General features: G+C 48.6%; 1 protein-coding gene across 1 annotated transcript; it reads right to left on the bottom strand.

Moving 5' to 3' along the window:
• Positions 1-261: 261 nt before the first annotated feature.
• On the bottom strand, positions 262-15,361 carry fhip1b (FHF complex subunit HOOK interacting protein 1B). Its single transcript, XM_079170602.1, has 11 exons — positions 14,880-15,361; positions 12,354-12,755; positions 11,611-11,841; positions 9,424-9,669; positions 8,990-9,157; positions 8,446-8,525; positions 7,574-7,743; positions 5,998-7,446; positions 5,436-5,614; positions 4,939-5,101; positions 262-4,699 (listed from the first exon to the last, which is right to left on the bottom strand). The coding sequence occupies exons 1-11, from the start codon at positions 15,006-15,008 to the stop codon at positions 4,389-4,391; spliced, it is 3,528 nt and encodes a 1,175-aa protein (XP_079026728.1). The 5' UTR covers positions 15,009-15,361; the 3' UTR covers positions 262-4,388.
• Positions 15,362-16,009: the final 648 nt, after the last annotated feature.

The raw sequence follows: 16,009 nt of genomic DNA, 5'->3' as shown, positions 1-16,009 counted from the left end.
GTGCTCTAAAAATCATGAAATTAAAAAAAGTTTGGTTGAATGTATATCCACACAATCGTGTGACGTTACTCATGAAGGTTGGGAGCCCCAGTGGAGCAACAAGACGACAAAGAAAGGACACCGGGACAAATGCGATATTGCTAGGCAAAGAATTTATAAATTAATAGAAACATTCCCTTTGTAGTGTTCTTCCGACAGCTTTTTGCCCACTTCGTATTTTTGTTCTAATGATTTCAAAATATAGAAAAATATTTCTGACAACATTCATCATTACATTATTTTTAGCATGATTTTCATTCTTTCCTGTTGGCTTTTTCACATACATCTGCATTTTAGACCCATTGCTGCTTCTTTTTCTTTTCTTTTCTTTTTTTTTTACAGTATTTACACATTACATCAGTCCACGTCATGTTTCAGCCTCAAACGGGGGACACCAGAGCATGTTTTGCATAGATCACAGGTGAGAAATTCATCAGGTGGGGGGGGGGGGGGGGGGGGTCGAAGCGCTTCTTAAAGAAAGAGAAGTGAGAAGATTCGGTACATCCCGTGAAAAAGCATAAAGTCAAAACTTGAAAAATCGTTTTCAAAACGTGTGAAAGATACGGTAAGAAAACAGCTGTGAAAGTCCCTTCAGATGAACCGTACATTATATTGTCAAAGCCAAACGGACGCTCAACTTAAAGATACAAAACATAACATGCACTCAATCAAGCCCCGACTACAAACAACGGGGAATTCAAAAGGATCTGATTCTAGTTTCAACTCACCGATAGATCATTTGTAGTGTTCAAGTATATCCGTCTGAAACACGGACAGCACAATAAAATAAAAACACATGTTCTGAAGCTGAGCTTTGGGTTCACTACTCCCCACCATCTTTTGTCAGTTAACACAATGATCAAGCAAATAAACTCTGAGTCTATAAGTAGAGCTGAGCTGAGACAAAGGACGTCTCACATCGAGGCCTTGACTCCTTGTTGTAAAGACATACGTTGAACTGTTTTTAAATGATCGTTTTTGTTTAAAGGTGCAGTGTGTAGGATTTGGCGGCACCTAGCGGTGAGGTTGCAGACTGCTTCCAGCTGAAACTTCTCCTTTGGCCAATGTGAAAACACAAGTGTCCCAATCTACAGTCTTATTTCTGGGCCTCCTTAAATGCTACACACTGTTCCTTTAAGACTGTTCGTTTACTTGGTTTCCGCTGTCGCTTCATTACAGTAAGATGTTTCTGGTGGTTATCAAAGGAACTGGAAGTAAAGACCTTTCTGTGTGGGCTGCAGCATCCAGCTGCATATTTAAAAACAACAATAATAACTCTCCCAAGTGTAAATTTAAAGACTTCAATTCAGTATCGATCCCTTCTGGTGCCTGAACAGCTGGAGGACTCACTTCTCTACCAGCACAGGAAGCGATTTGCTGCCTTTCTTGTGGAGTGTGAAAAACAACTTCCATAAAGCTAGATAATCCATCACGGTAACCACACCACCTCCATTGTATTTGTTTCTTTTTCTTCCCCACTGCGTGCTAGTCCACATCAGCGCTCACAGTCCGTCACAACTCAGGGAAGAAGTCAAAGTCCCTGTTTTGAAATAATCCCTTTTAAAAACGTCACGTTACGTTCTTCAAAATGAAATACGAGTAAATATTGAAAAATAAAGACCAGTAAGCGGTGAACAATGACTGCAGGAAGTGTCGACGGGTGTGCAAGGGCAAGAAAAAAGGTTTAGCATTTCAGCGTTACTGAGCAGCTCCATTTGGAGAACACACCTGAACAATGAGCTTGAGGACAGTTTCATCCTCATGGTTTCCATCTTACTTTTAATGAGACTGTATTATGCATCTTTTTTGCGGGGTTACTTGAAAGCACTTGTAAAAAAAGTGCTATGTGAATAATAATATGGTTTATTACAGATTACGTGCCATGGAACGGTCTCGAGTGCTTAAACAGAGACAGTGGATGGAGATGGTCTTTGGTGTCCACGAGTGTGTCACACACACACACACACACAACTAACGTGACTGAACGACTGAATCGAGGAAGCGACAGCACTGAGAAAATACCAGCTATCTCTAACAGAACCGTTTGTAAAAAATAGTTTAGTTTAAAAAAACAACACAATCTTGAGTGTGAAAGCAGAGGAGCCTGGTGAGGAGTGAGGCCCTCTGGCCTTCTTAGCTGGGACGAGGAGACATTGATCAGACTAGACGAACAGACCGATGGACCAATGGCAGCGGGTAAACTCTCCACCGACTTCATTAAGCGGGAGCAAACATTCAGTGCGAGTCTTCGTCACCGGGATGATGTCCAAGTGAGTAATGGTGACAAAGAGGTTGTTTTAATTGGTCCAGTATCGATGGAGAACGCTGCATATTTCCTAAATGAGATATTAAGATGATTTCGACAATGTGGACACACAACAGAAGACAGAGTCCCTCCTGTAACGTTGTCAAACACGGCGTTCTCCCTCAATGCTAAACGGACCGATTTCAAAAAAGGAATTGTCCGAATTAGTCACTCAAACATCCAAACAAGTTACCCTTTAGTGCTCGGCACTCTCGCACAAACCAAAGAAAACGTACCCTAAACTATCGAGTTATAAACCCGGCCTTGACTCGCATGCAGAGACTCTCGACTAACGGCGTTAAAACCGCGGGGTGTTACGAAACGCGTCTAGAAAAAGTCCATAGAAAAGGGGAACGGAGGACATTTACAAACGTGACGAACGACGAGCTGGGGAGGCAACGATGACGTGTCCGGATGAAACGGTTGTCAATAAAAAAGCGATGTTCAATCTCAAAAGATGAAGACTGTGCAGGATGGCAGGCATTGAGAGAGAATGGCTAGTATCACACAGGCGATGCTTCACTTTACAAGTCCTCCATTTCTGAATAGTTTTATGAAAATCATAAAGAAACGAACAGACCTGGAAAACAAAGAATCGCCATCTTACAAAACAAACTACCAACGTGCGACAATCCAGCGCCTCAGAAGGTTGCTGAACGTCGAGAACAACAGAAATATATAAAGAGAATTTCGTCTTTTTAAACACTGTGTGGCTGCGAGCGCATTCAACTTCAGACGCACAAACATTTACATAAATTAAATGCCGATCACAACACTGGCACATCCTCGCATGCACATTTATACTTGGTACCTAAAAGTGAAATTACACCGAGAACAAAATGGGCGTTGGTGTTAAAAGAAAACAAAAACAATAGCAGCATGTTAAAGTTCCAGGAGGCAACAGTTTGCGTGTCCAGTTTGGCCCGTCTCTTCCAAAAGAGACAATATTTGGAAGCTAAATAAAAGATGGTAAAAACAGAATGAGAACGTGTCTTACAAGCTTCACTGTTAGCTCACAACAAAGACCTGTTTAACAGAGAAGTCAGTGAACGCATCGTGAGCTTTTTTTTTTTTTTTTTACAAATGTCAGTTCAAAGTAAATGGAAATCTCGCCAACGCTCCCGAGAAGAAAAGAAAATAAAGAAACCTTTCCCGTCTCGCCTTTTTTAAATAATAAAAAGACTAAATGACACATAAAAAAAAAGGTATGACTTGCAAAGCGGCGCTGCCTTTTCAGAATCCCACGGCCTCCTTTATGGCAACAGGTGAATGGCTCACTGATGGCCCGGAGAGCTCAAAGGAACCCCGGCAGACAACACCCGCTCCCACGCAATGCTGATATGAATAGAAAATGGTGCAAATGCAAAAGACAAACAAAATATTTTAAAAAAGGAAATAAAAAATGGTAGTCATTACCCAAAGTTTTTTTTTTCCCCAGTACTTGTGTTGGCCGTGCTGATTCACAGGAGAGAAGGTAACACTCTCCCTCACCTGCGTGACACTTGAGATGCTCCGAGGATCACTTACCGTTTCTATCGGACCGCTTTGCGGGTTGATTGACGCGTCTGCGCTTTCAATAGTTTCTACAAACTATTTTTGAGGACGAAGCCTCCTTCTCCTCTGCGCCGCCTGAAGAAAAGCACCGTTTTTCAACTTAAAAACACGGAGAGACTAGCACCGGCGTGGGCACCTACTTCGTTTATGTGGCTTCGGCGTGTCGTGGTAACGTGTATGTACGAGCTCCTAAATCTCAATGACTGAGATCTTCTATGTATAGAATGTAAATATAATACATAACATGATATGCACAATGTCGTAGAAGTTTACAGATGAGGGAATATTCTTCCAGTCCTATAGGTATCCTATAATGATTTTGTCGTTGCACGACGACTCCACGTCAGTGACAGAGAAGTCTTGGTTCTCCAGTTCGTCCTCTGTCGATGGGAGAATCCTACTGGACTCTTTTTTTATTATTATTTTTTACAGCCAAATCAAAAAAAGAAATGGTCGGCTAAGAGCTAGATTTGAAGAGTCACTCTCTCGTCTATTCCTCGGCCTCCCGGCTGTGGGGGAAGGGCAGAGTGACGGCGTGCTCTTGAGCCAGGGCGGCCAGCTCCTTGAGGAACTCGCAGAAGATGACGGCACAGTAGACGGCGTTCTTCACCCGCAGCGCCTCCGCTTGCTTCTCCAGGCCGGAGGCCCCCCCGCCTCCGCCGCCCTTGAACAGAGCGCTGTGCAGCGATTGGCCGCCGTCCCGCACGTGCGCGAGGGCCAGCTGGGCGGCGTGCCGGGCCCGGGTCGGGCTGTTTGTGTGCCGGAGGATCAGGTCCCCGAGGGACGGCTTCCGACTCTTCACTGGAACGAGAGATAGGGATAGAGTGAGCACGGGGTACTTACTGGGTTTTTACAGAGTGTTCAAAGACGACTGAAAGCTCTGGAACAAAGCTACTTAGTGGACGTTGAGTTCAGATGATTTTGTTTAACAGTGACACAAGATGAACCAAACACAACCAGCAGGTCTGAAGAGAACCCAGACCCGTCCTACTCTGCCTGATACCAGGCGCACGCGCAGCTTCTCCTGCTTCCACGCTCACCTAATGAATCGGAGCGCCGCAGGGTCGGAACAGCCGCGGGCGAGTCGGCCCAGTCCACTTTGCCTCGGGCCACCAGGTACTGCTGGGCTTTCTTCAGCATGGCAGGGAAGTCCTCATGAGAGGCTGCGAACGCCTCGATGCGGTTCTTCACAGAACCTAGAACCTGAGGGGAGTCGGGGGAGGAAAAAAAGGTTTTGATTGAAAGGCTGGTCAGTAACGACCGTATTAGTCATCTATTTACAGCATCTTTGAATATGGACAGGAATAGAATATAAATAAAGATAAGTCTACGTAAATGCATTGTGGGCCTGATGCTTTTGGAACGCGAGTTAACACAGAAGTGAGGTGGGCAGGAAGTGGACACCTATGCCCACGAACGGGAGACTAAAAGCTGTCACCAGTTCAAGCAGAAATGTACAAACTATTCTCCCCAGTCTGTGCCGAGCATCCGCTTTAGAGAGAAATCCTGGGTCAACGTGTGGCAGGTTTCTGCATACCTGGATCAGCGACTTGACGCTGGGCTGGAAGACCATGTTGGTGTTGAGCAGGAAGGAGCGGAGGAGGGGCTGAGGATAGCAGGCCAGCTGGGCCACGATGCCCGTGAGCAGGATGTTGACGTACAGCGAGTTTTGCAGCATGTTCTCCAGCTTGGCAAACAGGACCACCATGAACGGACCTGCACAGGAACACAACTTCAGCTCAGCTGCATGGGAACAAACTATGGACGTGAACAGCGTTAGTGAGAATACCAAATTCAGGAGGATGACACTGACCCAGGACACAGAATAAGTCAGCGTCATGTTCGTAAAAAAGGAAAAAGACATCCTCCTCCTCTGGGATTTTGTCAATAGAATTTATGATTCTGTATTTTAAACTACAATGGAGGAAATAATGTATCTATTTTTATTAAATGTATTATCTACGTTGATAAATCTGTGTCTTATGTAATTGGTTTTGGTGCATCTGTATCATTTTTGTATTGGATTCTGTATGTTGTGTTCACAGACAGACAGATACCCACCAGAAAAAAGAAAAAGCCATCAGCAGCGTGCGTCTCACCTGTGTACGGCTGAGACGTGGGCTGATTCAGCGGTCTGGCAGGACTGCAGAGGCCCACCACGGGCCCGTCTCCCTTCGTGCCGCCCGCCGGCTTCGCCTCCGGTTCCGAGGACAGCTGCTGTTCCTCTTCCGGCTGCTGCTGCCGCCGCCGCCGCTCGGACGACCGACCCTCTCTGGCGGTTTCCTCCTGCTGGCAGGCCGCTCTGCCGCGCTCCCTCACCCGGTCCTCCAGCTCCCTCAGCTCCTGCGTGAAGGCCTCGATGCTGATGCCCTGGCCGTTGGAGTCCCCGGGGTGCTGCGGCTCTCCCGGCGCCTGCTCCAGCAGCTCCCGGATGAGACTCTCCACGGACTGTTGCGTCTGGTTGGCTTCTGGAAGATCGGAGGACGCGAGGCGCGGGTTCGAGGTGTCGCCGGCCTGCGGTTTGGCGTCAGACGCCGGCTGGGCGACGGGGCTTTGCGAGGAAATCGCATTGGGGCGAGGCGATTTGGCGTCGCTCATTTCGCTGTCGTTAAAAATGGACTGCGGCAGAGCGACGCAGCTTTGCGAGGAGCAGGTGACGAGGGACCCATTCTGATTGGCGTTTTCATCCAAATACTGCTGCTCCCCCAAGTCCCTCTTCACTTTCTTCACCTCCAGTCCTCGGTCCCGGTTGTCTGAGCACCCGTCCCCCGGCCCCGTCGTTCCATTATACATGGCCTGGTAGCTCACGGTCACGGCAGAGGTGGGGTTGTGAGGTGCTGGGGACGAGGCGGCGTGGGAGGCCGATACAGGGGTGGCTGATGATGAGGTGGAGGAGGAGGAGGAGGGGGGGACGAGACAAGGTAGAGGCTTCGGCAGGACCTCCTCCCGCTGCAGGCTGCGTTTCTTGGAGCGCGGCGTGAGGCTGATGCAGTTGTTTTTGCCGATGGTAACGTCCCACTCGCCGCTGTCCCGCTCCGAGCTGCTCCACTCGGACCGCGCGGCGGCCACGACGGCCGCCCTCTGCTGGCCCGGGGGGGTGCCGCTGCTGCTGCTGCCGCTTCCTCCCTGCTGGAGAGAGAAGTGCTCGGGGAACATTGCCATGGCCGGGTTGGAGGCGGGGGGAGGCGGGGGCGGAGGGGCCGCGCTCGGCGAGGGGTTTTCCCCGTCGTAGGGGGCCGACCAGTCGCGACAGGCCCAGGAGCAAACTTCGATGCCCCGGCAAGAGTCCTTGAGGTACTCCAGGTAACCCGAGTCCCAGTCCAGACACTCCGTGTTGGCCTGCTGCTGGTGCATCGGGCTGTCGGGGGACAGGGGGCGGGAGGAGGAGGAGGAGGAGGCGCCCGACTGCAGCGGCTCCGTGCTGGTGGGGGTGGAGGGACCCCCTCCTCCCGGTCCACCTCCGCTGCTCTGTTGGCGGATGAAGAAGGCTAAGCGGGATGGGGTGCTGGGTCTGGGCGGCGCAGGGGACTCTGTGCTGGGACTGTTCACTACATTAGAATGAAAAAAACATCATGTCAGGCGCAAGCAAAAACAAAAACTCAACACACAGAACATCAAGTCAAAGTGCTTCATGTTCAACATGTCCATAGTCGGTCCAAAGCGTCCGTTGCTCACCTTTGCCCCAGAATGCACCGTCGTCGTCCCGCTCGGCGGAGGACGCCGCGTTCAGCCGGCAGCACTGTGGGATCAGCGACAGGAACTTGTCGGCCGACTTTCCGTACAGGTCCGTCTCCCTGATAGCACGACGCTGACTCAGCATGACGTGGGTACAGGGCAGGAGATACCTGGGGGGGGGGGGGGGGCAAACCACAGGTAAATATTTTCGTACCACGTTCTCTCTTCGGCCACGTCGGCTGTTCTATCCTAGTGCTCACAGTTGAGCGGACACAGACTTTAGCTAACATGTTAATCGAGATACTTAATCATCCTGGTGAGAAAACACAGAAGTAATGAGTCACAGGGAGCCAGATTTGCTGTTTTAGTCCTGGAGACAAAAATAGGCAAAACTGGCCTTGGAAGTTCACAAAGGGCTGGTAAAAACTAAACATGTGGAAACAGCACATTCACTATCTAACCATGATAATATATAATACATTTTATTGTATAGCGCTTTAAAAAAGACACTTTACATGGTAAAAACAGAAACAAATGATCTGTGACCGTTTGAGGACAGAGGAAAACTAAACGACCTCCGTGTTTCATTGTTCAACATTGTGCAAGGTAGGACACAAAGTGTGTCACTTTGCCGTGTAAATGTTTTTCATTTAAAGTTAAATGGCTCATTGAAAGGACCCAGGTGGTACTTTAACAAACAGATGATAGAGGGGCAGAAGTGCTCTGTGCTTTGGTGACTTTTTGACACAGAGATTAACCGTAAATTCATCCGAGTATGGAGAAAAATGATTCACTTGCTAGATCTATGTTTTTGCATGTTAAATGAGCAAATAAAAAAACTTGGGAGGACGTGCTGAGATGTGCAGACGTACCTGAGAATGAGCTGCAGCATGACGTCTTCACAGTTCAGGGACAGGAGCGTCCTGAAGAGGCTCAGCGACACCATGCACAGCTGCAACAGACCAGGAAGGCAGTGGGAAAAGGGTTGTTTCTGCCAATTTACATATGATATGGTCATAAAATATGAATAAATAAATTTGTGACACGTTTCCAGGTGTGTTCCAGTAATAGAAACGGTACTGCAGTATCTACCGCCGCTTGATTTCTGTTTTGCTTTCATCGTCACAAAAACAAAAGATTCTCTCAGAGCGGCTGAAATTTAAGATCACGTCCTACACATTTCACTGCGCGTCCTTTTACCGACCGCAAACAACGTGCGATGCGAGAGCCGCCGGATGAAGCAGACTCGATGACATTTACTCTCCGCAATTGTTCTGCAAAACCAGATCCGTCTGCATGCTGCCAGAGACGCTTTCAATCAATGCTCTCAGCCCACGCACTCAGCCCACGCACTGAGTTCACATAAGAGCCTTGAGGCTCCATCACACAAACACGTATTCGTATATATTTATATACCCGTGAATTGCTGCTGATGCGTGTGAGCAGCGTGTCCAGGATGGTGTCGTTGTCGTGGCGATGCAGCAGGATGAAGCGCAGGAAGGTTTTGAGGAGGGACGTCTCCGACACGCTGCGCAGGAACAGGTCCAGGTAGGCGGTGCTGGCGATCATCTCGTCCACCGACGACTACAAAACACGCGCAGAAATGTTGCATCAGAACCGCAAAAGAGGTCAGAGCGATTATGAATAAGATGAAGGCGGCAAATGAGATTCTCTCAAAGATATCGAAATTATTTTTTAGCTTCGACTCCCACTCTTGACTCATCTGTTGTGGAAAGTCCAGCAAACAAACCAGGTCCTACAATGGTTCTCCTGCTAATTCACGATAATGTAATAATAATGTCTTGCAGTAACTGACCTTCCTTCTGCCTCCCGTCCCCCCTTTTCCCTACCTTATGCAGCGCGGGGCCCATGACGGGTACGAGGAAGCCGTTGTGGAGGTAGTCCAGGAGCTGGGAGCGGACCAGCGGGTGAGCGACCTGCACCACGGCGTTGCAGAACTCCAGCGAGTTCATGAACAGCACGAGCGACGACACGCCCATCCAGTCCTCCCGCCGCAGGGCGTGCCAGTCGTCCCCGCGGACCTCAATCTTCCTGGGCAGGGAGGAGTAGAGAGCGCTGAGGCCCGTCGCCAACACCTGAGAGGAGACAAGAGACGGGCTTCAGACGGGACGGCTGTGGGCCGGGACGGGGGGGGTCGAGGTGCTGGACTGTTGGTCTGACAAAGAAAGTTATCTCAAGATGTCACATTGGGGTTTTTGTGATGAGTAATCGCTACATCGCTACAATACAAGCTGACATTTTCTAGACTAAATGATTAATTAATAGACAATAATCAGAGATGGCATGTTTATGTAGCTAACATAATACTTGGCAGTGTTCTCTCGCATCTTGGCTGAAACACGTTGTGTTTTCATTACACCGCTAATGACCCAACGGAAATGCACAACAGCTCGCTAACCTACTGCAGTCTCCGTGTGTAAAGACGCACAATCCCAGTTTAAAGCCCTCATGTAACTCAAGTGTTTTGACAACAGCTGATGACATTCACGAAACTGTGTTGTTTTTGCTTGCTGCACCAGTGGAAACACGCCATGCAGAAACGTGGAGCCGTTAAGATTCGGAGAGGAGCGTTTGGGTCCTCGGTGCCACCTCCGCTGGTCCTTGCAGCCTGTAAGTAGGTCAGACTGAAGCTGCTGGAAGGAGCGCAGTGCAGAAAATAGCTGAGCCAGCTCTTTAACGCCAGAGTGAACAGGCAGAGGAGCGCGATAACAGCACCGACCGCAGCTTTTGTACGGTGTGCAGACACACGCGACCACCGTCCTCTCTGGTTGCTGTAATTTGTGACCAGAGATGTGGTCTGTTGAGACTGGATGTAGAACGACGGGCTTGATGCTCTAATGAATGCACACGCACAGGAGTCCCTATCACACTCCAGCAGGTTAGTACAGCCTGATTTAGTAGAAATATATTGTTAAAGTGCAATGAGCAAAACATGGCTCTTTAGTAGCACCTAGTGGAGGCTTGTAGAAACTACAACAACACAGGAGGACACCGCTCCAATCGTCTTTGTTTTTGATCATCTACAGACAGAAAAATATGTCAAAACACACTCCGACTGGTTTTTCAATTTCATCAAAAAGCAAAAGCTGATTCATCAAAGTGATCACAAATTAATTAAAGACCATTTTTGTTTTCATCCGCATCATTTCTTTAAGGTAAGCTGCTGCACGAACTGCCGTGTTCCATCACGCGGTTACGTTTCAGTCGAATCCTCCGATGAGCTGTTCTGGTAGTTCAGACTACAGTTGATTTGTGTAAAGCAGCAGCAGTGTTTAGCAGTCTGAGGCGTTGGGTAAGGTTAGTGTGCAAGTGCTCTGCAGGAAGCCTTCTAAGTTGAGGCAGAGCTGATAAGATGTAGATCAGGATTAACGGCCTGTCAGAGTGCAAAGTCACATCCTTCCCCTTCCATTATCACACACCATCACTGATGCATCAGAATTACAGCGCACACACACACACACACACACACACACACACACACACACACACACACACACACACACACACACACACACACACACACACACACACACACACACACACACACACACACACACTTAAAAGCAGTGTCGAAAGCGAGCCTCACATTATGAGCTGTCCTCAACCATCACATCATTGAAGAGCAGCTCACATTCATGTGTGTGTAACACGGATGGGCCTTTTCTGCCGAGTTTGATGTTATGCATACACATGTGGACTACTGTTCAGTCAGCTGAGGTAAAAAGGGGAATAAAAAATTCCTTTGACCGTGGAACAGAGAGTGAAAGACGCTCATAGAGATCTGCATGGCGGGTGGAAACTGAAGAATATCGCGGATGTTAATAAACTGTCTATCCCAAATGATCGGATCTCTGCCCTACTTTGTGAGTTATTAACAACTGAAAAAGAGATTTAATTAATGCTTGAATATGAGTCGTGACAATTTATTTTACTGGCTTTCCAAAGGGTTTGTATTAAGATTCATTTTGGCCACCAACGCTGTCCTCAACATAGTTCTCATGGGCGCCACGACTCACCGGGCAGAAGTAGGAGTTCTCGGCGATGTAGCGCGCCACGGACTCGTTGCTGGCCGAGGCCGCCATGACCAGTAGCAGCGCGTCGCGGGCTTGCTGTCCGATGGCTCCATCCCGGTGGATGAACGGCACGAGGAGGGAGAAGATGAGCAGGTTGGTGGAGCCCTGCTGGGCTGGTGCCGCCCGGAACAACATCTCCAGAACCACCGGCTGCCGGGCCATGGACACGCAGATCTGGTTGGGGGTTTACACAGCCACAATTCTTACCAGTGCTATGGTAAGGTCTAAAATACACCGTCTCCTGATTTCAGAGAAGCATCCGCGTTTCAAACTTCTGGGGAAATGGCGTGAGAGCGATTCTATAATTCACTTCAAGAGGTTTTAGTGCAGAGCTCATATGAAATTCACAATTTCATCCAAATTTAACGTTCTTTCCTTTTCCCTCTTGCACGCATATTGCAGCAGAATTAGCAAAGTAAAGTTCCTGTGGAGCAAACCTCCATCTAAAGTGGTCTGCTGGAATATCTAGAGTTGCCTAGCAACACGATTCTAGTCAACTTGTGTTCCTCGTCTCCGAGATGTTGATGTTGACCATGTGTGGGGTATCTAGTCTCAATCTAAAAAGCCCGTTCTCCTCTTCAGATTACATTTAGCTAATTGAGCCAGAACAACAAACACCTGATGTGGGCTGAAGGCATCTATCTGCACGTCAGAGACGAGTGTAGACGTGTGTAGACTGAAGGTACCTGGTTGAGCAGCAGCACCAGGCTGTTTTCCAGGGCCGGAGGGCAACCGAGATCTGGGTCGGCGCACGCTCCCAGCAGCCTCAGCAGCGGGTGGAGGACGGCCGTGTGCTGCAGCAGCGGCTGCTGCGACTGGCCGATGAGCATCTCGAACAGCTTGAGCAGCGCCCCCTGGCTGTCGGGGTCCAGGCCGCGGCGGAGGTGCCACTGGACCAGGTGCTCCAGGATGTTCTCGGTGACCACCAGCTCCAGTATGGGGCCCATGGGCGCGACGCCGGCGCCCTCGGGGCTCTCGGCGGGCCGCTCCTCCGCCAGCAGACACAGCATCTGGTCGGTGTGATTCCTCACCGCCGTCAGGTCGTCGCTGGAGGACGAGGGCTCCTGCTGCTCCAACACCCACGAGACCTGAACGTAGGAGCATTTTTGACTCGTCAAAGCAGGAAACGCGCAGGTGTGATTAAACGGATTCCATTTAGCTGCTTCAGTTTCTCTGTATCGTGTTATTGTGACAGCAGCTGTATCCGAAACCGCTACATTTACTGTCTGCCATTGTACTCGAGTGTCTGAGGGTGAAATCAATACTCTCTGTAGTGCCCTCAGAGGTCCATGGCTTGTACACCACTTTCTGCTAATATTCCCATAATGCAATGGAGCAGAATTTTAAAAACAACAGGACTTGAACCGAAGTGTTTTCCCGTTCAGGCGGATGGGTTATTAGCCGCCTCTATACAGGTTTACACAAGTCAAAGGCTTCAGAAGTGCATAAAAGGCAATAACACATCATTTAATACAATAAAACGATAAAAGGAAAAGTAAAACAAATCTTTTTTTCACAATGATAGATATGATGAAGGGTCACACCTGAAAGCCTTCTTTCCTCTGTGTATTTTCTACCTTTAAAGATATATTCAAAAATAGGTATTCAATTTATGCAAAATCATTCTACATAATATACTAAAATACTTTGATAGATATTACAAACGCAATAAAGAGTCATTCGCAACACAGTTTGAATTTTTCTAGGATCAAAACGTACCAAAATGACATATTTGTGGTGTTAAAACAATAAACGTTTTGCAACATTTGTCAACAGCTCGAGCGGTCGGCGTGTCTGCAGCAACGGTGACGTTGCAGATCTGAGAGCAGCTCGTGCAGACGCAGTGTGGTGAATGTTGCACAACACATGTTTGTTTTATTATTATCTCACATCCACGTTCATGTAACTTGGGTACGAGATGTACGCCTCTATCCCGACCCTCCACTTACAAACTATGATAACATGGAGGATTGATATTTCAATACAGGGGTGTGACAGGGTGCGCCAGTTTCCCCCAAACCAGTGCATGTTGGGTGCAGTACTCGGAGTCATGTGGAGACATGTAGGAGTGCTTTAACACCGTGTGGATATGTGGCAATTCAGCTGCAGCTCATCCACCTATTGAGACTGCTGTCTGCTGCTTGTGACACGGCTTTCTGCTTGAACTAAACGCAAAGAGTCTGGTCTGGAAAGAGTACATCTGCAGAGCTTAGGCAACACTCACGGTGCCCCCCCCCCCCCCTCCCCCAATAAACCAGTAAGTACCACTCAGAAGTCTGATACTGCCTCTGAGGAAGGTCTCCGGTCGGGCAGCGGCCCGGCTCGGTAGCCCATAAAACATCCAGCCAAGTCATCTTGCTGAAGTAGCCCCGCCCCTCTCGTCAGCGCTGGAGGTGTGAACGTCAGGACAGATAATCATTCACTCAAACGAGGGGAAACATTCTAACCGGTCTCGCTATCATTTACTTTTTAATCTGCTTAACAAATATTTCTCAACCAGTGTGAATGAATAAATGAAGGTCACTCGTCTCGTGCTGAAATGAGTGACCTTCATTTATTCAACAGAAAATGAAGCCAAGCTACGACACTTTGTGGTTTACGTGTTCTCAGATTTAAGGATGTTCTGCGTTTCTCCGTTTCATTATTTATTTAATTGCAATTTTTTTAAGTTTGGCCCCACTCCCCTCAAACAGAATCATCTTTAAAGTTTGCAGAACTAGCTTGTACTAGTTCCTGATGACAATGCACCCGTGCATGTCCAGCCAACCATCACTGGATCAGTTTGATACCAAAGAAAACGTGAAAAAAAGAAATGTTTGGAGTCCTGGAGCTACTTATTCTACGAATATTAAGTGGATTCGTGGATGTTTCTTTGCCATAACATCAGATGTGATGATGTCCTCCCAAAGTGGAAGTCACGCTGAATCTAAAGTGTGTGTCTGTGTTCAGATGTGACTCAGTGAGGCGTGAGAAACACACCCAGGGGAGGTACGCCTCACAGTTTCAAAACCTCCGGGTTAGATGGACACTTCTCAGAACTCGAGTCTTCATTTTGTCCTTTTGGTCATAATTTCAAGTAAGTGGTGAATAATATTATAAGTGGACACCGGCCTGTGTGGCTGCTCTGTACACTTCATGCCGTGAACGGAGGATTGAGACCAGAATGAAACGATGAAGAAATTCCACAAAATGTGTGATTGTATGCGTCTCACCTGTCTCCAGTGGTTCTCAAACACCATGAGGCAGGTCTCCGGGTCGGCGGTGCAGGGGCCGGAGGGGGCGGAGCTCCGGCCGGTCCGACTCCCGGAACCCCGCCGGTTCAACCTGCTCAGCCAGCTCATGCCGGCGCCCGGCGAGAGGGGCGGAGTCAGTCGTCACGAGAGACTCGGCGACGAGAGGAGCTCGGAAGCGAAGAAAAATAAAAATCAAGAGGGGTGAAGAAAAAAAGGAAAAGATGTGGGGGAGGAGGTGAAGAGGGAGAAAGGGGGAGGGGAGTGAAAGTATATCCACACAGGGAGGAGGAGGAGGAGGAGGAAGGGGGAGGAGGTCTGCTGCAAAACGCGCTGTCACTGCCAGTCAGAGTACATCCAGGAAGAGCCCACCGCTGCTGCTGCTGCTGCTGCTGCTGCTGCTGCTGCTGCTGCTGCTGTTGCTGCTGCTGCTGCTGCTGCTGCTTCAGGTTCTGTGTGACCCCGTCCGCCCTGTAGACCCTGTCATCCGGTCTGCAGCCAACACCCCCCCATAGCCAGTCGGGACGGCCCCTCTGCGCTGTAAACAATCACAAGACACATTGTTGACACGCATGTTGACCTGCAGCTTCACAATCTATCTTTGAAAGCTCTACTGTATGTATACATTGTAGAAACATACCAGTATAATAATAATAATAATAATAATAATAATAATAATAAATACCCAGATGGGAATGTCCGTTTTGGCTAATTCCAGTGAGTTTAATGTCAATGATATACATCTGCATTCAGTCAGACGTCCATCATTTGTGCCGATGGGCGTCTGTATTGTTTCTGTGTTTTCCTAAAACAAACACATAAGTGAGCCTTTACAGTACGCCGTTACCAGGGAAACACATTCGGTCCACCTGTGGAAAAGGCTCCGTCCCCCTTCATGCTCAGCACGGGAGGACCGGTCTGTGCAAAGTATGCGCTCACGTTGATAAAACATCTGGCTGATCAGTTTTGCATGTTATCGCAAAGAAATGGCGAAACACAAGAGGAAGCGGCCGCAGCGAGCCGACGGCCAGGTGAGTAGTTTGCGGTCACGTTGGAGAAACACCGGCGAGGATCGAACCAATGCCGGTTCCTTTCTGAGCTGTGGGACTATG

This window comes from Pholis gunnellus, assembly GCF_910591455.1.
Source record: "Pholis gunnellus genome assembly, chromosome: 12".
Classification (NCBI taxonomy): domain Eukaryota; kingdom Metazoa; phylum Chordata; class Actinopteri; order Perciformes; family Pholidae; genus Pholis; species Pholis gunnellus.
Note: the sequence above shows the minus strand (reverse complement) of the source record. Positions and strands in the feature narration are given on the sequence as shown.